At 54.9% G+C, this 27,551-nt stretch overlaps 1 protein-coding gene and 1 long non-coding RNA gene across 18 annotated transcripts in view; one reads left to right on the top strand and one right to left on the bottom strand.

Annotated features, from left to right (window-relative positions):
- Nucleotides 1-696: 696 nt before the first annotated feature.
- On the top strand, nt 697-23,859 carry DMTN (dematin actin binding protein). 16 transcript variants are annotated; one of them, XM_038573877.1, is made up of 16 exons: nt 698-881; nt 12,750-12,953; nt 13,169-13,243; nt 13,647-13,802; nt 14,730-14,774; nt 15,104-15,203; nt 15,593-15,649; nt 15,882-16,037; nt 16,563-16,687; nt 17,306-17,411; nt 21,390-21,454; nt 21,623-21,671; nt 21,852-21,859; nt 22,037-22,102; nt 22,385-22,465; nt 22,624-23,859. In XM_038573877.1, the coding sequence occupies exons 2-16, from the start codon at nt 12,936-12,938 to the stop codon at nt 22,735-22,737; spliced, it is 1,221 nt and encodes a 406-aa protein (XP_038429805.1). In that variant the 5' UTR covers nt 698-881; nt 12,750-12,935; the 3' UTR covers nt 22,738-23,859. The 16 variants fall into 16 exon arrangements, with proteins under 16 accessions (XP_038429809.1, XP_038429805.1, XP_038429817.1 ...); XM_038573878.1 differs by lacking the exon at nt 698-881 and adding an exon at nt 1,952-2,096; XM_038573876.1 differs by lacking the exon at nt 698-881 and adding an exon at nt 4,056-4,210.
- The window catches only part of LOC119865950, a 5,335-nt gene continuing 1,593 nt past the window's right edge, over nt 23,810-27,551 (bottom strand). Inside the window, exons 3-4 of one of the 2 annotated variants that reach the window (XR_005378694.1) lie at nt 25,034-25,099; nt 23,810-24,465 (exon numbers count right to left, since the gene is read on the bottom strand). This is a non-coding gene — a long non-coding RNA (uncharacterized LOC119865950). Of the gene's footprint in view, nt 25,100-27,551 lie in introns of both variants that reach the window. The other variant, XR_005378693.1, reaches the window with a different exon arrangement.

The raw sequence follows: 27,551 nt of genomic DNA, 5'->3' as shown, positions 1-27,551 counted from the left end.
CTCAGGGTCTTGAGGCTCCAAGCTCAGCGGGAAGTCTGCTTGAGATCCTCTCTCTCTCTCTCTCTGTCCCTCCCTCCAAAAAAATAAAAATAAAAGAATGAGCAGGATTTCATTCAGCAGAGAAGACATTCAAGGGAAAATACTGAGAGGGAAAAGAGCATGAGAAAAAAGGGCTTTGAGGCAGGAAGATGTGAGGTGTGTTCGGGGGAAAGTGAGCAGCCCATGGCTTTGGCTACAATTGCATGTCTGCCTGGAGAAGAGGCGGGAAAAGATTGGGTCACATTATGGAAAGTTTTGTAGCAGCAGGGGTTTTGAGAAGAAGAGTGACCGTGCAGTTGTGGGGTTGGGTTTCGGGGAGAGGCTGGTCTGATGGCAGCATGCTGGGGGGTGAGGGTCTGGGGTCCATGAGAGAGGGTCCAGTGCACAGAGGTAGAGGGGTGTGACTTCCAAACTCTTGAGAAAGGGTCACTTCTGGGCCCTTGTCCGTCCTTTTATTCCCATGGCCCAGTTCTTTGTCACCTTTCCCCTCTCCTTAGGTGCCTGGGTGCCCTAGTCAGCCTCCCGGGGAGTTAATGTTTAGATGGCCCAGGCAGAGGGGAGAGTCCCTGGTGCTCCCAGTCTCAGCAGGTTGGGGCATGGGGCGGGGCGAGGGGCAGTGGAGTGAGGCAGAGGAGAGAGAGGCCTATCGCGCAGGCCTTGGGAGGGGGCTGGTGGCAGGGCCGGAGTCCAGTCAGGACGGCTGGCACCAGTGATCCTGCCACAGAAGGGAGCCAAGGACTCCGTGTCTGGGGCCTGGGACCGCCTGCCTGAGAGGGGCAGGAGCCCCAGCCCTGGTCGTGGACGCAGGGGCCATCCTCAAGGCCTCAAGGCACTCCTGAGAGGTAGGCGAGTCCCCTTAGCAGCTGGGTATGGCCAAGGGGTGCCCGGGGAGCCTGCCCTGACGCCTGGACAACCGGCACGGGTGTTCAGTGTTGCCTGGTTCTGGGAGGAAGATTTTGCCTCCCCTCCCACCCCAGCCTGAAGGGGAGGCAGGCAAGCAATGGCGTGGGGCGTGGGGAGCATGGGCCACTGGCCCTGAGAGGTCTGGGGCTGTCTCAGGAGGGAGGGGCTGCTGGGCAGAGCAAGTCTCACCATCGGGCAAGACCGGAGGGGAGGTAGAGGTGGAGCAGGGCAGGCGAAGAGAAGGGTCTCCTGGCTTGGCTGTGCCCTCCCCGTGGACACCCACCACACACACACACACACACACACACACACACACACACACACACACACACTAGGATCCCTCTCAGTGAGGAATGACCTTGACAGCTACCACGCCTCAGGTCGACAGAGGGAGCCCTAACTCTGCAGTCCCCTCGGTTCCAGGGCTGGCTGGTGGCAGACTCTTCCTGCACAAGGTGGCTCTCCCACCCCGTGGAAGGACATTCCTAGAGCGTGGGGGGCAGCAGGAATGGGCTCTGCAGGATTGGAAGACTTTCCCTTTAGTCAAGGGGAAGAGAGGGTTTAGGACTGGGAGGAGGTGCTCAGTGCTAGCGGAGGTCCCACAGGGGGCAGGCTTCTGGGCCCGCAGCCCCATGTCCACCCTAGCCATGCTTGCGGGGAGGGGGGGGGGCTTGCCTTGCCCTCCTGCTGGGAGCCACCCTCTGACCCTTCTACACGGTCATCCCTCCCTGTTCCGATCACTCCTCCCCAGCTCCACACCTGGCTTCCTGGAATGGGGGACACTGTCCAGTGCTGCGTCCCTCTGCAAGGCCCGCCTGCTATCGGGCTCTGAATTAGGGGTGTCCGGAGACCGCCCCGGGAGCCAACCCCAGAGCCTCCCGGATGGGGTAGGGGAGACTCAGTGGGAGCCCTGGCCCGGGCGGCAGCTCCCCCACCCCCACCCCAGCACGGAGGCAGACCTCAGGCCACCTCCCTCCATCACTGAGGAGGCAGTGGGAGCCACGGCCGCCTCCTCCCCCCTCCCTGCTGCCGCCGCGGCTGAGCCGGCAGGTTGTCTTGGCAACGGGAGGCGGAGAGGAGATGCGCCGAGGGATGGAGGTGTATGTCACCGAGGAAGCCGCGGTGCTCCTGCCCCACGCCCCAGGCCCCTGAAGGTACCGGAGAGCCCTCCCCTCCCCCCTGCCCTTGCCCCTGGCTGCCTGGCTTCCCCACTCCATCCAACGTGCTCGTGTCGCAGAGGAGAACGTCCCCCTCTTCCCGCGCCCAGGGGCTCCGATCCATTCGTCATGAGTCTCCTTCCAGGCCCCAGTCCACAGCTGTCCTTCCCCGCAACAGCGCATTCCAGCCCTGCCTCTGGCCACCCTTGCACCGGAAGACAAATCTGGGGTGGGGTCTGGTGGGGGGCGAGTGGCAGCAGGGCAGGAACGTGGCAGCGGGGAAGATCGGGGATCCTGCGGGGCCGGGGTGGAAAGGCACCGGCGCTGGGCTCCTGGAAGGGTGGCAGGAGGCTGTGCAGAGCCGACCGGGTGGGGCCGGGGCTGAAGGGTGGGCTCCACGGGAGGAGAGCCGAGCCGAGAGGCTGCCTGGGGCCGGGCTGGTTGCCCAGAAGGGCTGGTGCCCGTCCTGCCACACCAAAGGTACACCCCCTCCTGCATCATGTCCTGACCTTTTTTCCCCAGATGTTTCTTCCCCCACCCCCAGGATTTCTGGTTCCTTTCTGCAGGGCCCTCTCCCAGCCACTCCCCAGCAGCTGAGCCCGATTCTTCCTCAGCCACTCCGCTGCCTGCCTTCTTCATTTCTCTTTTCTTTCTGGAGCCCATCCTTCAGAATTCATTCTCCTCTGCCTTCCACTACCCCAAACATGCCTCCCTCCCCGTCCCTACCTGTCCCCTCCTGTCCTCTTTTCTTCGAGAAGGAGGTCCGGGGCACACTGTCACCTGTCCCCCTAAAGACCCTTCCCCTGTGGTTTTCCACTCAGAGACCCCAAAGCCCCCTCCCCAGATTCTAGATTTCCCCAAGGACAGCTCATACCATCAGCTGACCGGCTGTGGGCAGCGGTTACCAGGGCAACAGCAAGGGCTGCCTAGGTAGGCAAGTCTGCTGTGAGGTGGAGAGGAGGCTGGGGCCACGGCCAGGGTCAGCCCTCTGAGGTCAGCCCGCTGGGCTCCCTCCCCTACCCCCAGGGGTCACAAATGAACCAGGCTCTGCTCTGAGCCCAGAGAGAACCACGGGCCAGTGGCAGGGCCCTGGAGTGGTGAGGGTTTTCCCATTCAGGGAAGGCACATCCTGTAGTTCTGTGCTAGGCCCTGGACATCACCGGGCAGGAAATTCCCTTCTGATGCAGCTGCCCTGGTAAGCGACAGGGTCCTTCTCCAGGGGATCCAGGTGACCTAAGGGCCAGCCCAGTCTCTGGTGCTGAGGATCCTCCCATCCATCCCTCACCAGGAGGGGGTTAATCCTTCCTTGGGTGACCAATTCTGGCATCTTTGCCCTCTCCTTGCCCCTGAACATCTGTGCCCTTTAGCACCCTAGGGAGGCAGGGCCCCCGGAGGCCTCTGTCGCTTGCTTTTAGGTGACGAGTAGGAGATGCAGGTGCTGGTGTTGAGGTGTTGTCACCCCTCGGTTATCAGTAGAGCCCCCTTTTTCCCCCACCCCAACTCAAACTGGCTGTTTCTGATGAGGCTTGAGGGGCTGTGTGTGTGTGTGTGTCTGTGTGTGCGCGCGTGCATGTGTGTGAGCGAGCAGGAGCGTCGCAGGGTTGGGACTATGGGAAAGGGGAAAGGCCAGCCGCTTGCCGGGTCTGCTTCCGATTCTGCTTCGTCATGATGCCTGGTTAATGCTCCTCTTGTTTGAAACGGATTGAGCTGCGGCGAGCGAGGTGGAAGAGCAGACACACACACACCCTGGGGCGGCCACACGCTATCAGCTGGAGGTGGGGGGGTGCCGCGGGGGAGCCAGCGGCCCGCCCGCCCCGCCAGACGCAGGCTCAGAGCACCAGCTCCCAGAGAAGCAGGGTGGGGACGAGGGGGTGGGGGCCCAGAGGGTAGGTCCCCTCCTGTGCCAGCTCCCCCCACCCACCCACCCACCTACCCCGAGCCGGCTTTTTTCCTGTTATTTGTGCTCTGGGAAAGCGCGGCTGGGTTCCTGGAAGAGACGCCTGCTACCTTGGCTCTTGAGAAAAAGCGGCAGCCCCCGGGGATCTGGGCCTGTGCCTGCCTGGCCTGGCCTGGGGGCCTCAGAGCATCTGGGCCACACTGTCTGGGAAGAGGTAGGTGGCAAGGTTTCCCACCTCTCTTCCCCTCTGTGGGCACTTTGGGCTCTGGGTGGTGGCTGGGACCCCCTGGGGAGGGGTCAGCTATGGCCCCTGTTCAGTGGGAGAGTGGTCCCAGACCCTGGGACTAGCTGGGTTTGAGCTCATCAAACCTGACTTGAGGGAAAGGGATGGGGTGTTTCATACTGGCACCCCAGGACCCTCTTCCCCTAGCTGTGCTGGGCGGAAGTCCAAGTGATGGCATGGGGAGGACAGAGGTGGGCAGGGGAGCTGTCCTTTCTTTGCTGAATAACAGGGAGAACATGGGGGGGAGAGAGAAAGGGGGGCAGGCTCCCTCCAGCGAGCCCCAGATCTAGAGAGGGGAGCAGTCCACACAGAGACCTGCATGCTGTTGGTGACGGGTGTGCTGCTTGTGGGGAGGTACCCGGGAGCCCCTTTCTAGCCCTAGGCTGGCCAGGCTGCAGTGAGAACCACACGCAGAATAAGGTTGGGTGGTAGGGTGTGGCCACAGGCCTGACCCCTGCTCCATCCTGACCAGCCTCTGAAGCGCTCCAAGGGCTGGGGGCTGAGCAGACATTCAGGCCCTAAGGATCCAGAGGCGCCCTCTTGCTAGGTGTGCCCCTGCCTGGGCAGATGCACCTGGTGTTTCCCTCCCAGAGGACTGTGTTGCCAGGGTTTGAGAGTCAGGGGAGCAGGGGCAGGTGGAAGAAAAGGAAGGTGGTGGGGCTTTGGAAACAGGGAGCAGGAAAGCCCCCAGGGAATAGGTAAATGGGGGGGCGCTGTGTGTGTGCCGGTACATGTGCTCAGCTTGGGGAGGGGATGGCAGCATGTGATGCGGGTGGTTGTGAGCGTGGAGAACGGGTGCCAAGGGAGGATCAGTGGGTGGGGATGAGTGGGTGTCAGTGGCACTGTGCAGCACTGTGGGGGGGGGCTTGCTGGGAGAGTGGGGGCGTGATCTTGGAAGGAGGGTGCATGGGTTTTGCAACTCTGTTTCAGTGTGGGCTCTTGCCTGTGTGGGTGAAGCACTGTGTCCACGTGTGAGGCTCCGTGCTGCCGGCCTCCCCATATGTTGAATACTTGAGTCATGCTGTTCACCTAAGGGTGCAGGTCTGTAGGAATTCCTCTTTTGGAGCTCACGTGTGTGTGTGTGTGTGTGTGTGTGCACCAAAATAGGGATACCCCCAGAATTCAGAAAGCTAAATTTGGGACACAAGACCTTTGCATCTTCCCTATGAATCCAGCTTGTACAAGTGACAGCACAACCCCCAACCAGACCAGCCATAAATAAAGGCCAGATCAGGAACATACTGAGAACCATGCAAGCCTGAGGAGTTGGGGGGGAAGACTCAGAAAGAGAGGCCTCCTCAGAGGGAAGGTATAGAGAAAGGATACAGAAACCCAACAGAGATCTAGGAGAAACAGGATGAGAAGGTGCGTATTTGTGTGAAGTAGGAGGAGTGGAAGGAGGTGCCTGGGCCTGGGCCTGCTGCCACCAGGAGCAAAGATGAGGCAGGGCCTTGAGCAGGTGGGTTCTTAGGCCGGGACCCAGTTTTGGGGCCCACCCACACCTGCCTGATGCTTCATCAGAGTGTGAGAGGATACTATATAGTGTTGGCATTAGAGGAACCTAACCCTCGTCCTGGCAGATAGAGCAGGATTTAAAAAATGGGGGTGGGGAAAAGGAGAAAGGAGAGCTGGGGAGAGAGGACACAGGCTTCAAGGATGCCCCATGAACCCTGGCCCAGAGCTGGGAGCCCTCTCCTGCTCTTTCATGTCCCTAGGGGCAAGCATGGGTGCCCCCTATACACACAAACACACACATATACACACACACACACACCCTCAGGTTTTCCCTGCTGCTCCTGGGCTGCCCCTGCCCCCCCTTCCCCACTCCACCCTGGGATGGGATGCTGTTTTGGGAACTGGTGACCTAGCTGGATCCTGCCTTTATTTCTGGCATTGAATTGTTGCCACAGTAACTGTAGGGGTGGGGCCGGGAGCAGGACAGTGTGAAAGGGAAACAGAGCCCAGGGAGGAAAGATGAAGAAAGAAGAAACGGGAATGGCACGCAGAAAGAGTGGAGAAGGAACAGGGAGGGAGCAAGGCAGGCGGCCACACTGTGGCTGAAACTAGAGAAAACAGAGAGGGCCAAGCTCCTGCCCGCCCTGCCCTCGGCCCACTTGGACAGTCCGCACGCCTCATTTCATAACTGGCTTCCTGTGTGCAGCACCCTGCCCGGCTGCACAAAGCCCCCCCACCCCCAGCCCCCCTGCTCCCTGTGTACAGGCCAGGCCAGTGAGCAGGAAATCTGGGTGGCCCCACCAGGTGAGGTCATTCTCAACACTGAAGTGGGGACCTGAAGTAGGACCTTTGTTCAGACTGAAGTGGGACCTTCGGGGACCCACCGAGAAGCGTGTTCATTGGCTTTGACCCGTCACAGGCCTGGGCAGGGATTCCAGCGTGACTTGTGTTTGGGTGGCCTTTGGCAAGTCACGCTCTCAGCCACGGTTCCCAGTCCCTGAATGGGGAGGGCACTGGCCCGTGTGAAGGGTAGAGGGGACGTATGGAAGTCTCTGGGACAGTGACGGGCACATGGCCCGCGGTGCTTGGCTTGGGACTGGAGGCCTCCAGCCGTGGTTTTGCCTGTTGAGCCTTCATTTCTACCAGTCCAGAGAGCCACAGCCAGGTTAGTCCTACCTGGGGCAGAAGCCGGCTGGGGTGGGTGCTCGGGTCTTATCACCCCCAACCCAGAGCCCAGAGGGTCTAGTAGCTGCAGAGACGCAGATGCCAGGCAGGCAGTGTGAGGTGGGGCTGGGCTGGAGGCTCAGATAAGGGGGAGGGTGGGGCGGGGCTGGAGGAGTGAGGATGGGAGTGAGCGGCTGGGAGGTCCTCCCCACCACCTGGGCTGGCCGCCTCTGCTGCCTTTCTTTCCCTTTCCTTCCATCCCGGCCTCCCTTCCTGCTGCAGTCTGCCCTCTTGGTCTCTGTCCCCCGGAGGCTGCTGGGATGGAGACAGTGCATTGTACGTGTGTGACACAGGGTGTGTCCAGAGGGGGGAGAGGGCCAGCACTGGAGGAGGAGGGCGACAGGGGGTGTTGACTCAAGAGGAAATTAGCTTTGAGGGAGGGGGCCGCTCGAGGGTGGAGTAAGCACTTGCCAGCATGATGTGATTTGAGAGAAGCCAAGAAAACCCTCCTTCCCTCCCTCCCTCTCTCCTTCCTCCCCTCTCTCTCTCTCTCTCTCTATCGACTCCATCTCAAAACACTTTTCCTTAAAATTTCACCAGTAAGACCTTCACTTCTTCTTTTTTCTTTTTTTAAAGATTTTATTTATTATTTATTGAGACACAGAGAGAGTCAGAGACACAGGCAGAGGGAGAAGCAGGCTCCACGCAGGGAGCCCGATGTGGAACTTGGTCCCGTGTCTCCAGGATCATGCCCTGGACCGAAGGTGGCGCTAAACCGCTGAGCCACCCAGGCTTCCCAAAAAGATTTTATTTATTTATTTATTTATTTATTTATTTATTTATTTATTTATTCATTCATTCATTCATTCATTCATTCATTCATTCATTCATTTATGAGAGACACACACAGAGAGAGAGATGCAGAGACACAGGCAGAGGGAGAAGCAGGCTCCATGCAGGAGGCCTGACGTGTGACTCCAGGATCAGGCCCTGGGCTGAAGGCAGCGCTAGACCGCTGAGCCACCTGGGCTGCCAAGACCTTCACTTCTTAAGGGAAGCCCCAAATTAAAATGCAGTGCCCCAAAAGGGTAAGACGTCAGTTTGTCAGCATGTGTCCTACCTACCGCACTGGACACTGGCCAGCAGGCCCTGGAGGAGTATGGCTCAGGGGACACGAGAGAGGAGATCCTGAGGCTGGGAGGGAGGGGGTGAGCCAGCACCAGGGATGGGTCTGGGGCTGCAGGCAGCTCTGGATAGGAAGGGTCCAGGGAACGGAGCAGAGACATCATTATTTCAAATCACACGTCTGAGTGGCGATGCCCGAAGGCAGTGTTTGTGCGTGTGTGGGTGTGGGTGCAGGGCATGATCATGCATCGCTGTGACTTGGCCAGTCCTGGACCCTTCCCCTCCCTCCTTGACTGGGCAGTGACCCCTCTGATACACAGTCATTGCCCCACCCTGTATCCCCAACACACACATACTGGTGTTCAAGGGGAGGGTGCCGGGGCCACCGCCAGGCTCACCCTGAGGCTCCAGGACACAAGGAAACTCTGTTCTCCCTGGTGGCTCAGCTATCCACACTCCCCACCAAACTTTTTCTACCCTCTTCAGCCTCTGTCCCACTGACCTGTCAGATCTGCATATGGCCTCCGCTATCATTTTTCCTGGGAAAATAAGGGCCTCCCATTGGGGACTGGCCCAGGCCACAGGGCCCTGTGTTGTGGATACCAACTTTTCCTTTCCTGTCCTTCCAGGGAAGCCCTGAGTTTTCCTTCCAGAGCCCACCCTCCTCTTGAGCCTGGGCTGCATCCCTTCCCGCTGCTGGGACCCCACTTCCTCCCCACTGCCTACAAACATCTTCAAGTGTCCCCTTTCCTGAAACACCTTCAGCCAATCTGGCCTCCTCCAAAGTCGCTCTCCGACCCCCACACTCCCCGGCCTGTGGCCTAGCCAGGGCTTCCCTGACAAGAAGGCCTCACTTTTCCCCTGGAAGTACCCTCGGAGGCCACCAAAACAGAGAGCCATCACTCCCTCCAGCGCCTCTCTCCTCTGGCCACAGACTCTTGGCTTCATGACCTTTCCTCATCCCCTTGCTCCCACCCTGTCTCTCCATAATGCAATCGCCTCCACTAGATACACTCCCTGCCCCCAAGGAGCTGGCCATCTCCTTTTCCTGGTCCCTTTCATGCCATCTGGGATGATATTTCTTCTAGTCCCCTAGGTGTTTCCTAGGATGCTGGTTTTGAACTTCTTTCTGCCTTAGCAAGTTCATGTGCAGACTACCACCTCTAGTCAAATGGCTCCCAAGTCTCTCTTTCCAGCCTGCCCTGGGCTCAACCTCCTGTCCCTCCCGGACATTCCCACCTGCTCATCAACTGTACCCACCTCCACCTCACACTGGCAAAAAGTGAACTCACTGCTTCCCCTTCCTCTGTCTCTGAGCCAGCCACCTACCCCTGCCCTGGAGGGCTTTCGGATCATGTCTGTTTTGCACATTCTGCCTCTAGGGTCTCTCCCATTTGCTTCCTCTCCCTCTTGGGCTGCACACACAAGTCAAGGCCCTCACGAGCTCTTGCTGGGACTCCTACTGTAGCTTCCAGACTGGCCTCTGTCCATGCTGCCCCTACCTGTCCAGCCCCCTCTCCCAGGCTGCAGCCACATTCATCATCCCAAAGTACTGCTTGGATCTGTCACTTCTTTGTTTGAAAAAAGTTTCTAAGCATCCTATTGTCCCTGTTGTCCATAAAGTACAATCTAAATCCTCTGGTCTGGGTTGGAGACCTCCATAATCTAACTCCCAACTTCTTGCCCCAAACATATTTCAACCCCATGAGCCCTATAGTGTAGCCATACTTGCTGTTCCCTAGATAGACCCAGTGCTGCCCCTCCACCTCAGGCCTGTTCCTTTGTTCATTTTGTCTTCTCCGTCAATAATCGATTCTTTAGTTTTTGCATAAACTCAAACTGGGCAGTCAAGGCCTACCTCAAATACCTCCTCTAAGGAATCTTCTTTATTCTCCCTTCTCAACACCGCGCTAGAGTGATCCCTCATCCTATGACCTCTCATGGCTCCTTCTATTATCTTATCTGGCACATGTAATTTTCTGTTTTGCATGGGAGTTATCTATTTACATGCCTCATTTCTGCTGGGCAGCTTGGATCCCTTGACTCGTCTTTCTGTTCCCCATAAGACTTGTCACAGAGTGTTGTCTGTGGTTATTGCAGAAAGGTCAGGAAGTATTTGATGAATGGATGGGTAAAGCAATATATGACTGAGGGGTAGATGATTAGTGGATGGATGGATGGACAGATGGATGGATAAGTGGATAGGCAGATGGATGAGTGGATGAATGGATGGAAGGATGGACAAGTAGAGGAATGAGTGGATGCGTGGATGGATAGAGGGAGGGAAGGATGAATGGATGGAAGGATGGACGGATGGATAGATGGGCAGATACATGAATGAATGAGTGTTTGACTCTAAGGCTAAGCCAAGTATATAGCTAGTTTGACAATGGCTGTCAATACAGTAAAGATCAGAGAGGAGTGAAAGAGAGCTAATATGTATTAGAGTTGATTCTGATCCTCAGATACCTAGTTATAAAAGCATTACAAAGTGAGAGCTAAGAAGGCCGAGAAGGATAAAGGTCTGGAATGGAGTCTTTCCACGGGCACCAAATACCTAGTGTGACCCAGGAGCTTGTCTTGGAGAAGCCTTGACTCTAGAATTCTAAAAAGACTTGAGAAATGTAGCAGATTTTACTCTATCCCCACAATGCTCCTGACACGGTACTAGCTAGGCACTTTGAACCATGCCGGTGCTGAAGACACATTTTCAGCTTCATGACTCTGGACAACTTTTTAACCTCTTTGAGCCTCTGTTTTCTCATCTGTAAAATGGGTCTACCTTATAGGGCTGTCGGAGGGGATGAAACAAATCATCCTTTTAAAGTGCTTATTAGAGGCACCCGGCTGCCTCAATTGGTGGAGCATGTGACTCCATCTTGGGGTTGTAGGTTCGAGCCTCACATTGGGTACAGAAAGTACTTAAAAATAAAATCTTAAAAATAAGTGCTTACCAAAGTACCTAGCTTGAGCATTCAAAAAATGATGGTAATTGCTTTGTTGTTTTGCCCTCCAGAAGTTAGCACTCATTCTGGTTAGTGAAAAAACATGTTCCTGCATTAGGCAACCTATAATCAAGGTCTGTTGTATGGGCCTCTTTTTCAGTCCTGCTGGAATTCAGAGAAGGCTTATCAAAAGGACTAGAATAGTAGGAGAGGCCTCCCAGGGGAGGAAGGCTGGGATCGACCCTGAAGGACAAGTGGCATCTGGGAGACAAGGAAGTGGACAGAGAATAGTGGAAGGGCATGTGCAAAAGCAGAAGGTGGAAATGAGGGCTGCTTGTGGGGCAAGCAGGTGGTTTTGGTGGTGGAGCCAAAGAATGGCCTGATACAAAGTAATAGGTGATAAGATTGGGAGCACTAGTGACCTCAGTCTTTCATTACCCCCTGTGGTTAAGAATGGCTATGGAATAGACATCTAAATTCATTAGTCCTTGGGGAAATAGAAATAATAATAGCTAATACTCTACATAGAATTTATAGTGTTTTAAGCACTTGACATGTTATAACTTATTTAATACTCAGAGCTGCCCCATGACATGGACACTAGTACTATCTTCCATTTTTACAGATGAGAAACATGAGGCACAGAGAGAGTAAGTAACTTGCCCAAAGTCACACAGCTGCCGTAGCAGAGTCGGTACTCATCCCCAGGTACTCTGGTCCAGAGCTCGTGCTTTTAACCACTACATTAGGCTGCCTCTTCCCCGTCCCTGCTGTAGCCATCAGCTCTCTTCACTCTAGGAGGCTTATTGCCAGCAGATGGAATTTAGCCTCACTGCCACCATTGCTGGAAGCTCAGCCAGGCAGTCACTGAATGGTTGTTAGTGTCCAGGACTAGGGGGTGGGGGATGGGAGGAGTGCCAAGGGAATTAATGAAGGCTGAAGGTGAAGACCCCAAGGCATGGGCTGTGGCCCCAGGGAACTCATAATCTACTGCAGCAGACAAGACCCAACTGTCTAGGAATGGAGAGCAGTGCGGGCTGGGACGCCTTCCTGCTGAACCTCAGGGGTGCTGCCTAGCAGCGAAGCAGCAGTTCGGAGGGCAGCGTCAGCACAGGCGTCCTGAGAAGCCTGCCTACAGCTGGGATGTGGCCTGGGCCCCAAGGGGGGCTCTGTCAAGTGAGACAGACTGTGGGATGGGGACAGGGACAGGGACGCGGGGGTTGGGGGTTCCCTCCAACCTCTCCTCCCTTCTTCCCTGCCAAGGAACCCAGGGCAGGGGACAGGGGCAGGGACCCAGGGAATGTGGGCTCCCTCCAGCCTCCCCTCCCTCCTCCCTGAGGCCTCGCCCCCCCCCACCCCCCATGACCTGACCGCGCCACCAAGGCAGTTTGGCTCCATCCTGTCCTCCCGGTCTGTCCACCTCGCAGGGTGAGCAGGTGCCTGTGTTAAACCCGCCTGGGCTGCGGGGCAGAGGGGGCGCCCGGGCAGCTGATTGCTCGGGGGAGTGGGCCAGGGGCCGGGCCAGGGGAGTGAGACGCGGGGCCTGAGACCGGGCTGCGGCCCGGGGCGGGGCGGCGCGGGCGGGGCGGGGCGCGGCAGGCAGGTGTCCCCGGGCCGGAGCGCGGAGGCTGCCCCGGCAGCCGGACCCCTGCGGGCGTTTCCTTTCCAGCCGGAGGACAATGGCTCCGGCCCGAGTGCGGCCCGAGCGCGGCCCGAGCGTTTCCCCGCGCTCCGCTCGGCCCCTGCCTCTCCCTCACCCGCCCCCGCGCCCCGCCCCCCAGGCCCGGCACCCGCTCCACGCGCGGACCGTCGCCGAGGCATGAGGACGCCACAGCCCGGGGGGACGCACTCTCTGCTCTCGGGGCCCCGAGCGCGCCGCGCCCAGGAGCCGGCCAGAGCCTGACGCCGCGTCGTCTCCCCGAGCGCACGGGGCTCCGCGGGCGACCGACCGGCCAGCTCCCTGCTGCATGGAACGGCTGCAGAAGGTGCGCGGGCCGCGCCCGGGGGGCACCGGCGGGGGAGGGGTCGGGCGTCGACGGGGCCACCTGCCGGCCGCCCGCAGCGCCGCACCCCGGGGCCCAGAGGCCTAGGGCAGCCCCCCCCCGCCCCCTCCCTCCGCCAGGCCCCCCGCCCGGTGGAGAGCCCCGCCCGGCCCTGGCACGCACGCTCATTCCCACCGCCCGCCTTTCACTCTCCCCAGCAACCACTTACCTCCCCTGGGAGCGTCAGCTCCTCCCGCGGCTCCAGTGTTCCCGGCTCTCCCTCCAGCATCGTGGTGAGTACCTCTCGGCCACCAGCACCCTCAGGCTGGGACCAGCGGGTGGGGTGGGGACCCGCTGGGCACTTCACCCAGAGCCTCCCCGACAACAGCCACCGACCGTCCTGCCAGGGCTGGTGGGCAGAGACAACCAGAAACCCAGAGAAGGTTCCCCACCGCCACCTTCTACTGGTCTGGTCCTGCCTCATTGTACCCGAAGTGTTAGGTGAAGGACTATCATCTTTTAAGGTGACTCTCTAAACCCTTAAAATTAAAAAAATACACACTACTAACTCGTATGAGCTGATGGCTCAAATGGCTGTCCCTTTTCTTCCTGACAAATTGCAAGTCTAGCTGGTAAGGCCAGGATTCTAGGTGAGGCTTTCGGCACATCTGTTCCATTCCTACCATTTCCCTCCAGGCCAAGATGGACAACCAGGTGCTGGGCTACAAGGACTTGGCTGCCATCCCCAAGGACAAGGCCATCCTGGACATCGAGCGGCCTGACCTCATGATCTATGAGCCCCACTTTACCTATTCTCTCCTGGAACACGTGGAGCTGCCCAGAAGCCGGGAGGTGAGGGGTGGGAGGCTCCTCTTGGATGGAACTTGGGGGAAGGGCTCCCCCAGCCACACGGGGAAGGAGGCAAAATCCCTCTCCTGCTTCCTTTCCTGGCGGTCAGACTCCAAAACAGGAAAGGGAACTGTGGGCAGAAATCAACCAATGGTCAACCCAGTGTTCATGGAGGGCAGGCAGGGACAGGCTGGAGGCCGGAGGGGAGCTCCATGCTGAGAAGCCGGGAGGCCGGGTTGATTGGCAGCCTCACAGAGCAGGGGGTGGAGGGTCGTGGAGGAGAAGGCTGGCAGTGGACAAAAAGTGCAAATCTGCCAGAAAGCCTTCGGGAACACTGCACTGGGATTCTGAAGTCCCAGCTGACTGACCCGTGTGAAGGCGTGGTTTGTTTCCCCTCCTGTACAATAGAGGTGATACATCCGCCCCCTACCTCCCTCACCGAGTACTTGAGTGCCGGAGATAACACATGGCAGCTACTCTGTAAACCACGTTCCAGAAAGGGCTAGTGTCATGGCTGAGCCTTGAGCTGGAGGCGGGCTGTGGGGAGACTCACTACTCTGCAGGGAGCCCAGACTCCATCCTGGATACTTGTGGCTCCTGGTCCTTCCCCTGGGCTCTAGGCCCTGTGGACAGGCCAGAGCCACCTTCAGTTGGCCCCCAGAGCACAGACACACTGCTGCAAGATCCATGGCTTCTTCGTGCATCCCGAGAAAGACAGGACTCTGCCCAGGAGAGCACTAAGAGGGAGAAGGATGGAGGGCCAGTGCTGGGAACTGGCAAGGACTGACATAGAAGACGTGGCTCAGAAATTGGCCGGGCCAGGGTGCAGAGTTGGGTGGTGGTGGGGGGTGAAGTGGCCCCTCCGGGGATCTAGGGATGAGGATTTACCCCTACCCTCGTGGCTCTGACCAGCCTCCTCTCCATCCGCAGCGCTCACTGTCACCCAAATCCACATCCCCCCCACCATCCCCAGAGGTGAGTCTGCCCCACACCTGACACTTGCCCGGCTCCCCGCCCCCACACATATGCACAGCCCACGGGATGACCTGATCCCGTCGCCGACCAGCTCTGGGTCCATCTGTCTGTCTGACCCAGGACCTCATTTAACCCTGTCTCCCCGGGTCATACACCATCAGCAAGTTGAGTCCTTGGAGACCCTTCCTCTGCCCTGGGGTTGGGGGCTTGTGGGATGCTAGGGTGGGAGGACAGAGATGGTGGTGTGAGGTGAAGCAGTGTCTCCATGGGTTGGAGAGGGTAGGGTGGGGGACCTGGGAGCTCCAGTCAACCACACTTCTGCTCTGCAGGTGTGGGCGGAGAGCCGGTCCCCTGGAACCATCTCTCAGGCTTCAGCCCCAAGAACCACCGGGACCCCCCGGACCAGCCTACCCCATTTCCACCATCCTGGTAGGTTTTCTGGCAGTGTGGCTGCACACTTTCCCCAGGACCTCTTTTCCTAACAGGGACCCAAGCTGCTGCTTCTCAGTCCCCCATTCTCTGGGGTATATGCTCAGCACAGAATGGCTGCACCCCTGATGCCCAGACCCCAGGCAAACCACCCTACTCCTCCCAAGATGATGAAACCTCTTGAGCCTTTCCTCCCACCCAACCAGAAAAGTGTGGAAAGTCCAAAACCCCTGAGGGACAGTTCCAGGCACTCAGGTTCTGTCTCAGGTCTCAGCTCTCGGCAGGAGCCCATGAATTCCCCACACCATCTCATTTGTGCCCTTCTCTTCACTGACCCGGCCTCACCCACCATCAGCATCTCCTCATCTGCTCTTGCTCCCTGTCCACAGAGACCACCCGCCCAGATTCCAACATCTACAAGAAGCCACCTATCTACAAGCAGAGAGGTGAGGGCTCCCCTCTGTGACCTGGGCCCCTTCACACTGCGGGCTGGGAGGCCACGGGAGAACAGCTGTTCATAGCAGCAGATAACCTCTGCCCCGTATGCCCGTTCTTGTGTGCACTGTTTGTACAGCCACAGTGTCCCAGGTGTGAGCAGGGGACAGGAGAGAGAGCTGGGGGCTGGGGTGGGCTAAGGCGGCGTGGCTCAGGATGTGGGCTGACCCTGACCTCCACCAGCAGAGTCCACGGGAGGCAGCCCCCAGAGCAAGCACCTCATCGAGGACCTCATCATCGAGTCCTCCAAGTTTCCTGCGGCCCAGCCACCTGACCCCAACCAGCCAGCCAAGATCGAAACTGACTATTGGCCGTGCCCTCCGTCGTTGGCGGTCGTGGGTAGGAGACCATGCTGGAGGGGGCAGGGGAGGCCCAGGAGACTGCCTCACAGCCCTGTCGAAACTCATGAACCCACCTTCTCTCTCCCCACTGCCACCCTACGTACTTCATGACCTCCTGGCTCTCTTCATGACCTCCTGGCTCCCTTCATGACCTCCTGGCTCACCGTATTCCCTGCATTCCTCTAGTCTTGGTTATGTGGCCCTGCTTGTTAGTCTTTCCCTAGCTTTCCATTTACTTATTTGGCCACTCAGCAGACATATCTTAAACACCTGCGTCCCAGGCTCTGCGATAGGAGCTCTGGAAGAGAGAAGGAGGAGTGAGGCAAGGTCCTGGTCCCCAGTGACTTTAAGTTGTGTGACTGAGTGTCGCCAATTCAGCTTTACCATAAGGCTAGAGAATGGTACTTTTATTTTGCACGAGATGGCTTGTCGCATTCTCTGGAAGGTGCACAAGGCAGCACCTGATAAATACTTGGTGCGTGAATGGCTGATTGATGAGCCTGCTTTTGCCTGTGTTCCCCAGAGACAGAATGGAGGAAACGGAAGGCCTCTCGGAGGGGGGCAGAGGAAGAGGAAGAGGAAGAAGATGATGACTCCGGGGACGAGATGAAGGCTCTCAGGGAGCGTCAGCGAGAGGAACTCAGTAAGGTAGCATCTCACTTCGCCCCAGCCACCCTGCCCACGTCTTCTTGGGGACCAAAGGCCTTGGGCTCTAACTCTTCTGTCCTAAAGAACCTCCTAGTAGAAACATGAGGGATTCCCCTTCTTCCCGGGACATCAGGTTGCTGCTACTGAAGGGACACCAGGACTTCATGCTGCTTGGGGGGATCACCAGTTAGCTTAGGGTTAAAGGAAAGAAAAGGTGCCCCACACACACCCAGTGCCAGGATTCAGGAAGGCTAAGTTCACGGGAAGAGGAGCAGGGAGAGAGCAGACTGCTGGCATCCAGGGCAGGAGAGAGGGTGTCAGGAGTCATAGGAAGGCCAGTGACAGTGGCCTGGGCTTGTGCTCTGGGTGAGTAACCTGGGATGCAGAGGCCACTCAGATACAGTTAAATACCAAGCAGCACTGCCTCCTTGCTCTCGAGGGTGGCCAGACCCCGAACGGCAGTGCTTTAGACCAGAAGGACAGGCTCCACAGGCTCCGGGGCACAACCCCAGCCCCTTGGGAAACCTGTCCCCAGTCCTGCCTGTGGATACTCAGCTCCAATGGAGATGAGAAGTGAGTATAGAAGTCTTGGGCGCATCTTCCTTTCTCCTTCCCCAGGTTACTTCCAACTTGGGAAAGATGATCTTGAAAGAAGAGATGGAAAAGTCACTGCCTATCCGGAGGAAAACCCGCTCTCTGCCCGACCGGACACCCTTTCATACCTGTGAGTGCCATGGATGGGACCCCGAATCACCCACAGAATCTGTTTGTCTATCGTGTGGCTGGAACTGTGCTCCTGTGGTACAAGGGACAGAAGATCCTGTGCTGGCTCAAGGCACTCATGCTCTCCTTAGGGCAAGGATACCAGTCATGGAATAAGACTAGATGATAAAAGATAGGATTAGCTATAGCAGAACTAGCAAATTATGTTTAATTTACCAGATGTTTATTGAGTGTCTAATATATGGTGACACAGGAGATTATAAAGAGTCCAAAAATATACTGTCCGTCAGTAGCTTCCAGTCCACGGGGAAATTGACATGGAAATTGGGGTCAGCGCAGTGGGGCAATGTTGGGTGGTGACATGAGAGGCACACAGTGAGTGCTTCGAGGAAACTGTGACAGGGCCTGGGGCCGGAGGGCCAGGGGTAGTGATATGTGTGGGTCACTAGGTCTTGAAGAGAAAGACAAAGTGAGTGGCAGGGGGAGGGGGGTGGAGATGGGCATTGGGGACACTGGGGACAGTGCTGGAGCAAAGGCAAGGAAGAGGAAACATTCTGGCCAGCTTACAGGGCCTGCAGGAACCCAGAGTGTGCCCCAGCGTGGCAGGGATTAGCCAGAGAGATAAGGTGGCCTGGGCTCTGGGTATTATGCCTCTAATCATGGGAGTCTAGCCTGGACTTCCCTAGAACATCAAGGCTGGAGCAGAGGGAGGGAGATCTGAGAACCCCAGCTGAAAGTATGAGGCATCTAAAAGCCTAGCGTCAGGAGCCACAGCATCACTCCTCCTACGTCCTGTTGGACAGAGCAGCTTAGCGGGCAGCCTAGACTCAAGGGAAGCCATGACTCAAAGGCACACAGGCCCGGAGATAACATGCAGGCCATCTTCTGAGACACTCCACCACATTTTCCAGAGGTCTAGGTAAGGGCTAAAACTACACATAGATCCAGAGAAGGGAGGTGGGCTTGAGAAATATATAGAAGATGGAGTCAACTGGACTGAGTGGCTGATTGGACATGGGAAGGGAGGGAGAGCCGAGTTGGGATCTTGGCTTGGGTGCTGGGCGGGGATTGGCTTGGGTTTGGGGGAAGGATGAAGGGACTGGTTTGGGACATCCTGGGCTTGAGGCACCTGTAGGTGGGAGCCAGGTCTTGCTCAGTTGGAAGCTTGCAGGATGAGTTGAATTTTAAGCTTGTATATAGTAGCAAGACCTTGAGAAAAAATGGGATCATGCAGAGAAGAGAGGAAAGGGAAGATGTGAAGGCTGAGCCCTGGAGCTGTGCCCTGGAGTGCTCCCCTCAGCAAGATCCAGGATGTGGGAGGCAGGCGTCAGGCCCCAAAGGCCTCTTTCTCTGTGGGCTGGGGACCTGGGTCTGGGAGCAGGTCACAGGAGAAGTTGAGGCTGTCTGCTGAGTGGAAGCAGGGTGAGGCTGGGCGGGTTGGGGAAGGTTTAGACTACCCATTTGCAGGGAAGGGGAACCAGCGCAAGGCATTCATCTGTAGTGAGGATAATCTAGCAGTGTGGGCTTTATCCCCATGGACTGCAGGCAAGAGAGGAGCTGGCTGATTCAGGGCTAGAGTTTTATAAGGCAGGTGCTGAGGGATGAGGGGCTAGGGGAGCTGCTGAGTGGTGGTGAAAGTAGTGATATACCTAACTGTGGGTCGAAGGTCAGGGGTGGGGGTGGGGGGTTGGAGATCAAGACCCCGGGCGTCCCATGACACTGATGAACAGACATGCTGGAAGTGAGCTTGAGAAGTTACAAATAAGGAAGGGTATGGTGTGGTAGCTGCAAAGTGCGATTCCAGGGCTTCAGGAATCAAGGTATTGCAGGTGTGGACAAGACCAGGGGGTGGCCATTTGAAGGGGCTGCCTTGTGGGGGGTGGAGGTGAAGGCCACTGAGATGGGATTCAAGGAGCCGTAAGGGTCATATGTGCATGGACATGCACAGGTCACTGAAAGCCCCCAGGATGATATTTCAGGATGAGTGGGAAGAGTTACAATAGGACCTTTTTAGAAAATGTAGAATAGTGAAGGCTTGAAGAAAGAGGCAGATGGAGAGATGCCCTGAAAGTTGGATTCAATCTATATGTTCCACCAGATTTTGCTATTTAGTCAAAATTAGCTTTTTAACTTCCATTTTGGCCTTGCAAAGTCGAATGGCCAAATATCTGTCATCATCATTTTTGGCATCCCTGATCTTATATGTGACCAGTGATCACATGATTGCATAGGTTATGGTCATAGCTAATCAACCTCAACAATTTCAGAATTTTTTTCTAAGATTTTTTATTTACTTATTTGAGAGAGAGACAGTGAGCACATGTATGAGCAGGGGGTGGGGCAGAGTGAGAGAGAGAATCCCAAGCAGACTCCATGCTGAGCCAGGAGCCCGATGTGGAACTTGATCTCAGGACCCTGGGATCATGACCTGAGTTGAAACCACATTGGACACTTAACCTACTGAGCCACCCAAGCACCTTCAACAATTTCAAAATTATGAACAGGCGTGTCATTCCGACGTCATGGTAACATTGAAATGGTCACTTTCAAACATAAATAAGCATTCTAAAAATAATTTGAAGTGAAAATCTTCCTATGTGCTTTGTTGGTTAAAATTCTATCAGCTACTTGAAATATAAATGTATACTTATAAAGTGAAATGCTTCAATAATGAATGATCATTGTAGAAACAGATAATTTCCTGCACAAAATTAAAAAGTATTTTTAAAAATATTAAGAAAATACAAGTTCCTCAAAATACATTTCATGCTCACTAAACTTCCAAGCCACAGGTTCTAAAAGAGTGTTTTAAGAAGACAGATCTGTATATCCTTTAGTTTTGAATCTATCAAGGCTAAAATCTTCAAATAAAAACATTTATCAGGACATCTGGTGGGCTCAGTTGGAGGAGCGTGTGACTCTTGATCCTGGGGTCATGAGTTCGAGCCCCATGTTGGGTGTAGAGATTACTTACATACACTTTTTTTTTTAAGATTTTATTTATTTATTCATGACAGACACACAGAGAGGAAGAGAGAGAGGCAGAGACACAGGCAGAGGGAGAAGAAGGCTCCATGCAGGGAGCCCGATGTGGGACTCGATCCCGGGTCTCCAGGATCCGGCCCTGGGCTGAAGGCGGTGCTAAACCGCTGAGCCACCCAGGCTGCCCTTACATACACTTTTAAAAAAATAGTTATCCAAATGATCACCGTAGAATGCCAACGATTTCTAGTATTTGGACATGAAAGAGTTTTGAGATTTGGCCAAACTAAGAATCTTAGTTACAAAGTTCTTTTTAGGAAAACCTGTTAACTGAAAACCAATTTTCTTGAGTTACAATCTGTGGTGCAAGAAAGTTAAGTGATATGAAATGTGTAAGTTGAAAGTGACATCTGGTCTTGCAAATGTGAAGTCTCTATATATAATTTTAAGTAAGCTTCACATGCAATGCGGAGTTTGAACTCAGGACCCCAAGATCAAGAGTCACATGCTCTCTCCACAAGTGTGACGTCTACTGGCTGCCGGTACAGTCTAGCAGCTGATGGTGCAGAGAACATTATCATTTCTGCATTGTAATAAATAGCAAATGTTGGAAATTTGATTACTAGCATTGCTAATAATAATATTGTAACGATTCAGTAATTTTGACTAAGTTTCAGACATATTTTTGTAGCCCATAGTGTCATTTTATGATGGTGAGCCTCATCGTCTGGCCGTTATTGGCTGACTATCCATTTTAACACTCAGGCATCTCATCCAGATGTGTATTTGGTTAGAGCGATGGCTCAGAGCCTCAGCACAGTGCCGCTTGCTGAAGGTAATGGGCAGGAGCTGGGAGCCAGTAGGCACCCCCACCCCTCGAGCCCCCCAGGTCCATGCTTCACCGCCTTGCCTCTGGCAGGGGAGGCCAGGGAGGCAGCCCTCTCAGGAATGAATGTCAGACCAAAGGCACTGAACAGGGCCTCCTGCTCTCTTCCAGCCTTGCAAGCAGGAACATCCAAGTCGTCTTCTCTCCCCGCCTATGGCAGGACCACTCTGAGCCGGGTAAGGTCCCTGACCAGAGATCACAGACTGGGAGGGAAGAGTGTGCCCTCGGGGCACCTCGGAGGGGCTGAGCTGCTTGGGCATCCGGGGGAGCAAGAGACCTTCAAAGTGAAGGGAAACAGTGCAGACTTCTCCACCTTCCTTCTGATCCCTTCGTGTCCTTTCTAGCTACAGTCCACAGAATTCAGCCCCTCTGGGAGTGAGACCGGAAGTCCAGGTGAGAGGCAGGGCCACCCAATGCCAGGCGAGCTGGGCAAGGGGCCTGAGTAGGCCCCATGGCAGCCCGTGTCTGTGCTGCGGGCAGGGCTGTGGCTTGAGGTTGGGAGGCTGAGCCGGCAGGTTTGGAGGCCTTCTGCCCTTAGAGCCGCCTCTGGACAATAATTCTTCTCTCCTATAGGCCTGCAGGTGAGTGCCTTCTGGAGGGGAACACATGGAGCAGCAGAAGCAAGCCGTGGATGGGTGACAGGGGTGTTGGGGGAGGTGGGGCTACAGAGTTGCCTGGCAAGGACACGAGAAGCCCAGGGTAAGGCTGGGGAGGTCTCCCTGCCCCACTCTGGCTCACTGCGGCTTTGGTCTCCCCAGAACGGAGAGGGCCAGAGGGGGAGGATGGACCGGGGGAACTCCCTGCCCTGTGTGCTGGAGCAGAAGGTGAGGGGCAGGGGCAGAGTCAGGGGTGGTGGGCAGGGGACAGAACCATCTACAGTGGGGGTGGGTCAGCCAGCCTGCGGGGAGAAGCCAGGGAAGCAAATGCACCAAGGGGTCGCTGACGGGAGGGGCAGCAGGGAAGTTGGGGGCAATGGTTGGCAAAACCAGCATGAGCCCCAATGGCCCTTACAGGCTGATCAGGGGCCCAGGGAATTGAGGGGGTTACACTGACAAGAAACTCTATGAGCCTGAGGTTGCCCCCTCTCTGCCCATCCCGCCCCCCAGATCTATCCCTACGAAATGCTGGTGGTGACCAATAAGGGGAGAACCAAGTTGCCTCCAGGTGTGGATCGGATGAGGCTTGAGGTATGCAGAGGAAGTGTGGGGTGGGCCTAGGGGCTTCCAAAGGGGCAGCCTCCCTGGTGGGGAAGACCTGGGGCCTCTGTGTGAGCGCTCCCTTAGTCATTGGCCCAGCCTCACCCCAGCTCCTGTCTTTAAGCTGCCTCTGGGTGTCCCCTTTCCAGAGACACCTGTCAGCCGAGGACTTCTCAAGGGTATTCTCCATGTCCCCTGAAGAGTTTGGCAAGCTGGCCCTGTGGAAGCGGAATGAACTCAAGAAAAAGGCTTCTCTCTTCTGACCATCCTTCCCGCTCCGTGACTGACGCTCTTCCCTGCTGCTTCGGGGCTCTAGAGCTGGGGTCACTAGACCCCAAAGCATCGTCTCTTAGGGGTGCAGGGTGGTGGTGGGGGATGGAGGTAGGGTTGTCTCCATTCCCCAGGTGAGGGGGAGCCAGGACCTCTGCAGTGCTGGGGTGTGGGACGTGAACTTGCTTCCCCATAAAAAGCCAGGGGCCTCCTTCCCTCCTCCTTGGTCCTCACCGCACAGGGCAGACCCAGTCTGGAGCCCAGCACACACAGAGTCAACATTTGCACCCTCTCCCCAACCCCACCCCCACGGGAAGGTCCCCACAAGAGAGTGAGGAGAAAGGAAAGCAGCACTTAGTGGTCAGGCATGTTGGCAGTCTGGACCCATGGGTGGGTACAACCTTCAGGCCTGCGGGGGGAGGGGGAGAGTGGGGAGCAGCCAGGAGGGCAGGGAGAGCCCCAGGACTCTGTGCACCCAAGCACGCCTCCTCACCTCACCTAGGACAGCTTCCCCTGCACCTGGGCCTCTGGCTTCTCTGATTCTTAGCAGGAGCAGGCTTGAGCTCAGCCTCTAACAATGAAGCCACCCTGCCCTCCAGCTCACCCTCTCCTCTCCTGGTGACCCCTAAGCTTCAAAGCCTCTTGCTCCAGCCCTGTGGCTTCCCTAGAAGCCATGGCTTAGAGTGGAGATGTTGCAGAACCCTGGCCCACCGTCAGCCTCCAGGCAAGTCAGCTAGACTCCAAGCACCCAGGTCCTGTGCAGAACCCAGGCCTTCAGGCTCTCTTTGGATGGGATCAAGAGGCCAGGCTGTGTCCAGGCCACCAGGTCCTGCCCATTTCCATGCATCCCCACCATGCTGTCTAAAGAATGTAATTTATTGGGGCACCCCCAAGCTGCTTTCTCTCCTAACTCTCTGCCCTCCCTTAATCACACTCCCAGCTTCTCTTCTCTACAGATACATATGTGTATATAATTATATATATATTTTTGCCGGGGTCTGGCTTTTGTTCCTGCTCAGGCCCTGGTACCCCTTTCCACTGTGTGTGTGTGTGTGTGATAATGCTGTGGGAGGGGGACTCTGCTTGGAATTAAAAGGTTGCATTGGGTCCCCAAATCTATTTGTTCTTTCTGGAACACCTGGGAGCACTTGGGAGAGGCAATGCCAGGCTGAGGGAAGCCTTGGGGGTAAGAGTTCAAATGGGGACCACAGAGGGCTGGAAGAGGCCGGCATCACACACTGCCCCTTCCCCCAGCCCCTGGCCATAAAAGCAGGGGCCAGCCTAGCAGGGTCACATCTGCTGCCTCTTCTTCAGGGGCTGCATGATGAAGTATGGAGGAAGGACAGAAGGTCACGCTGGAGACTAATACAGGAGCCGGCTCGGGGGCAAGCCTGCTTGTCCTCTGCTGAGGCCTAACCGCTCACCTTGGCAGTCAAGCTCACCAGCATCTGACAAGATTGCACCCTCCAGGGCCTGATACTCCCAGTTCTCTGGGGGAGGCCAAACACACAGAGAAGGTCAAGGATGCAGGAACTGGCAGTAAGCCAACTGCTGAAGAGCAGGCAGGGAAAACCAAGCAATGGAGAAACAAACAGTGGGTGAGATCTAGTGGACCATGGGTGGGGTGGAAGCTGAGAGAGAGGAGGGGGTAATGCACTCTCGATTGACTTGGCAAGGCCTCGCCGGGGGAGCAGACAGGGACCCGGAGTGCGGAGATCTGCCTGGAAGATGGGAAAGAGGATTGTGGGTGCCTGTGAAGGGAGGGGCCAGTCTCAGAACCTAGATGTGGGCATGTGAGGAGGCGTGTGGCCAGAACGACCAGGCGAGCTGGAGTGTGAGCCTAAGGACTGGACCTGATGCAAGTGTCCTACCCCCGGGATGAGTCTCCACCCCTTTTGGCCAAAGCAAAAGCAAAGTGGTTAAGAATCACTCAAGTATGAACAATTGTTTTAAGCTGTAGGAGTTCCGATGATACATCTACAACATTGTTTTATCCTTCCAACAACCTGTGAGGTCAGTAGCACAGATCAGTTGAAACCTCTCAGCAAAAAAGAACATTGTAGAAGAGACTGTTCATCCTGAAGCCTGAAGCCACATGCAAGTTAACAAGTGGGGGATGGAGACAGACCTCCCCATTTCTTGGCTACTAAGCCAGGACTCCCCAATATAAGCAGCTGCCTCCCAAGGGGTAGCTGGGAGGACAGCCGATGAGGCGGAGAGAGAGAAAGAGGAATCATCTCCGTACTTGTACACAATTTCAGGTATTCAGCCAATGTTTGGAGGGCTTACCCTGTTCCAGCACTTGGGATACAGTGGTAGCAAGTCCAGTACCTCCACGTCCGCAGAGCTCCCGGGCTGTTGGGCATCAAAGGGTGCAGAGGCCGTGTTTGGTCACAGGTCACTGGAAAGTGCTTTTGAGGGGGCAGATTGCATGCTAAGACCTAAAGGATTTTAAGTTCTTGAGACCTGGAGAGGCTTGAAGTGGAGCTGGGTCCCTAAAACAAAACCTTAGAGAATCTCTCAGTGCCTCTTCCCACAACACGCACGCACACACTTGTACGCAGGCACATGCATGTGAACAGATGCAAAACTGTGGTGATCACTCAGTTCAGGGGCTTCCAAACCTTTTTAGTAGCAAACTTAAAAAAAAATCTTATTATTAGTAATTGGAATACATTTATAAGGTGAATTTTATAGCTAATTATGATGAAAATGAATGAGGACCAAGAAGCTTTGATGACTAAAAAAATTTTAAGGCAAGATTTCTATACAACAGTTGCCCTTTTATCAAATGCAGGAGCTAATTCACTATTGTATTTGGCTGCACAGTATCGGGAAAATCCTGATTCACACAGATAAGTAGTCACAAAATTGTGGTGTTTTAAAAATGCTCACAAATCCATTCACACTCCTCCCATTGAGTTAGCACAGTGTCAATGTCCCCTCTTCTAGGATCTGGGCTTAGTGACTCGCGCATTTAAAAACAGTTCACCAAAAAAAAAAAAATAAATAAATAAAATAAAATAAAATAAAATAAAATAAAATAAAATAAAATAAAATAAAATAAAATAAAATAAAATAAAATAAAAACAGTTCACCCAGCAATAGCCTTCTGCCCTCACTTAAATTGACAGGAGGAAAGGCTTTATTTACAGGTCTTCTCTCAAATGAGCTAATCTGGCAGTTAACTGCCACGGGGTCTGTTTGAAAATGCAGTAAAAATTCTGCATGTAGGGGCGCCTGGGTGGTTAAGCGTCTGCCTTCAGCTCAGGTCATGATCCCAGGGTCCTAGGATTGAGCCCGGCGTTGACCTCCTTGGGCTCCCTGCTCAGCAGGGAGCCTGCTTCTGCCTCTCGTCCCCCACCTCCCCACGCTGCTCATGCTCTACCTCTCTCGTTCTCTGAAATAAAATCTTAAAAAAAAGAAAATCCGCATTTAACTTCTAACTGCCTCCAAATAAATTTAACTATTAGCCTGTTAACCAGAAGCCTTAGTAATATAGTCAGTTAACACAGTTCGTATGTTATATGCACCACATACTGTATTCCTACAGTAAAGCAAGCTAGAGAAGAGAAAATATTAAGAAAAGCATAAGGGAGAGAGGCACCTGGCTGGCTCAATTGGAAGAGCATATGATGCTTGATATTAGAGTTGTGAGTTCGAGCCACGTGTTAGGCATAGATCTTACTAAGTAATTAATAATATATAAAAGATAATAATAAACTTTTTAAAAATGTTTAAAAGAAAGAAAATCATATCTCTCTTTGGGACGCCTGGGTGGCTCAGCAGTTGAGCATCTATCTGCCTTTGGCTGAGGGCATGATCCTGGAATTCTGGGATCGAGTTCCACTTTGGGTTCCCTGAGGGGAGCCTGCTTCTTCCTCTGCCTGTGTCTCTGTCTTTGTGTCTCTCATGAATAAGTAAATAAAATCTTTAAAAAAAATCATAAAAGAGAAAAATTACAGACCCAGTACTGCACTGTATTTATCTTTAAAAATGCATGTATCAGCAGACCTGTATAGTTCACACCCATGTTGTTCAAGGGTCAACTGTACATCAGTGGGCTCTGATTATTTTGGCATATAGCACATATAGCTGTGTCCATTGACTTTTACTAGAACTTTTAAGATAAAAATTTTTAAGTGAAGCCAAATGAAAGGTTATAAATTCCTGATGCACTTCTGTATTTGGGAAAAGCTGATTTAATACATACAGCTGCTTCCCTGACCTAAGAGGGAGCAGACCCAGAAACCCACAGGGCAGGACTAGACTCAGGTCTCCAGCTTTCCAGGTCGCCTCTCTGTGCACAAACATAGGCATAAAACGGGCTCATTTATTCCCTTTGTTCTTATACATTCTGGCCTAAAAGCCTCCTCTCCTTTCCCATAGGGATCCTCACCGGGGCCCATTTACAGATGGTCTATTTAGTTCATTTTTCTCAAGCAGCTCTCAGAACTGAGATCCATTTGCTAGCCCTGTCTGTCCCCACACCCTGGTGACTTAGTTGGGGTTCCGGGCTCCACTCCAGGGTACACAGCCATCTCTGGGCTGCTTGGGGCCTCCTGGGCCTCAGCCTGATGCGTGAATGGAGCCCAAGGGGCAGGGTGAGTGCAGTGAAACCCCAAGACCCCACAGCTCTCCATCCTTCAGCTTTGCAGTAGAGGCTACTCTCCTCCCTAGTGCAACCCTTGATCCCTCACCCCCCTCATCATGTGTTGAGCAGAAATATATTTGGAACAGATCACCAGCCCTCTCCTCAGAAGATCTTTCCATTGTGAAGGGCGGTGGTGGAGGTGGTAGGGGAAAT

This window comes from Canis lupus, chromosome 25 (assembly GCF_011100685.1).
Source record: "Canis lupus familiaris isolate Mischka breed German Shepherd chromosome 25, alternate assembly UU_Cfam_GSD_1.0, whole genome shotgun sequence".
NCBI classification, from domain to species: Eukaryota; Metazoa; Chordata; class Mammalia; order Carnivora; family Canidae; genus Canis; species Canis lupus.
The sequence above is the reverse complement of the archived record's forward strand: the minus strand, read 5'-3'. Positions and strand labels throughout refer to the sequence as shown.

What these genes read in the sequence shown, in the direction of transcription:
- DMTN (XM_038573877.1), top strand. An exon ending in CCCCCCCACCATCCCCAGAG is followed by an intron (nt 14,775 to 15,103) that starts GTGAGTCTGCCC and finishes TCTGCTCTGCAG; the next exon opens with GTGTGGGCGGAGAGCCGGTC. An exon ending in ACCTATCTACAAGCAGAGAG is followed by an intron (nt 15,650 to 15,881) that starts GTGAGGGCTCCC and finishes GACCTCCACCAG; the next exon opens with CAGAGTCCACGGGAGGCAGC.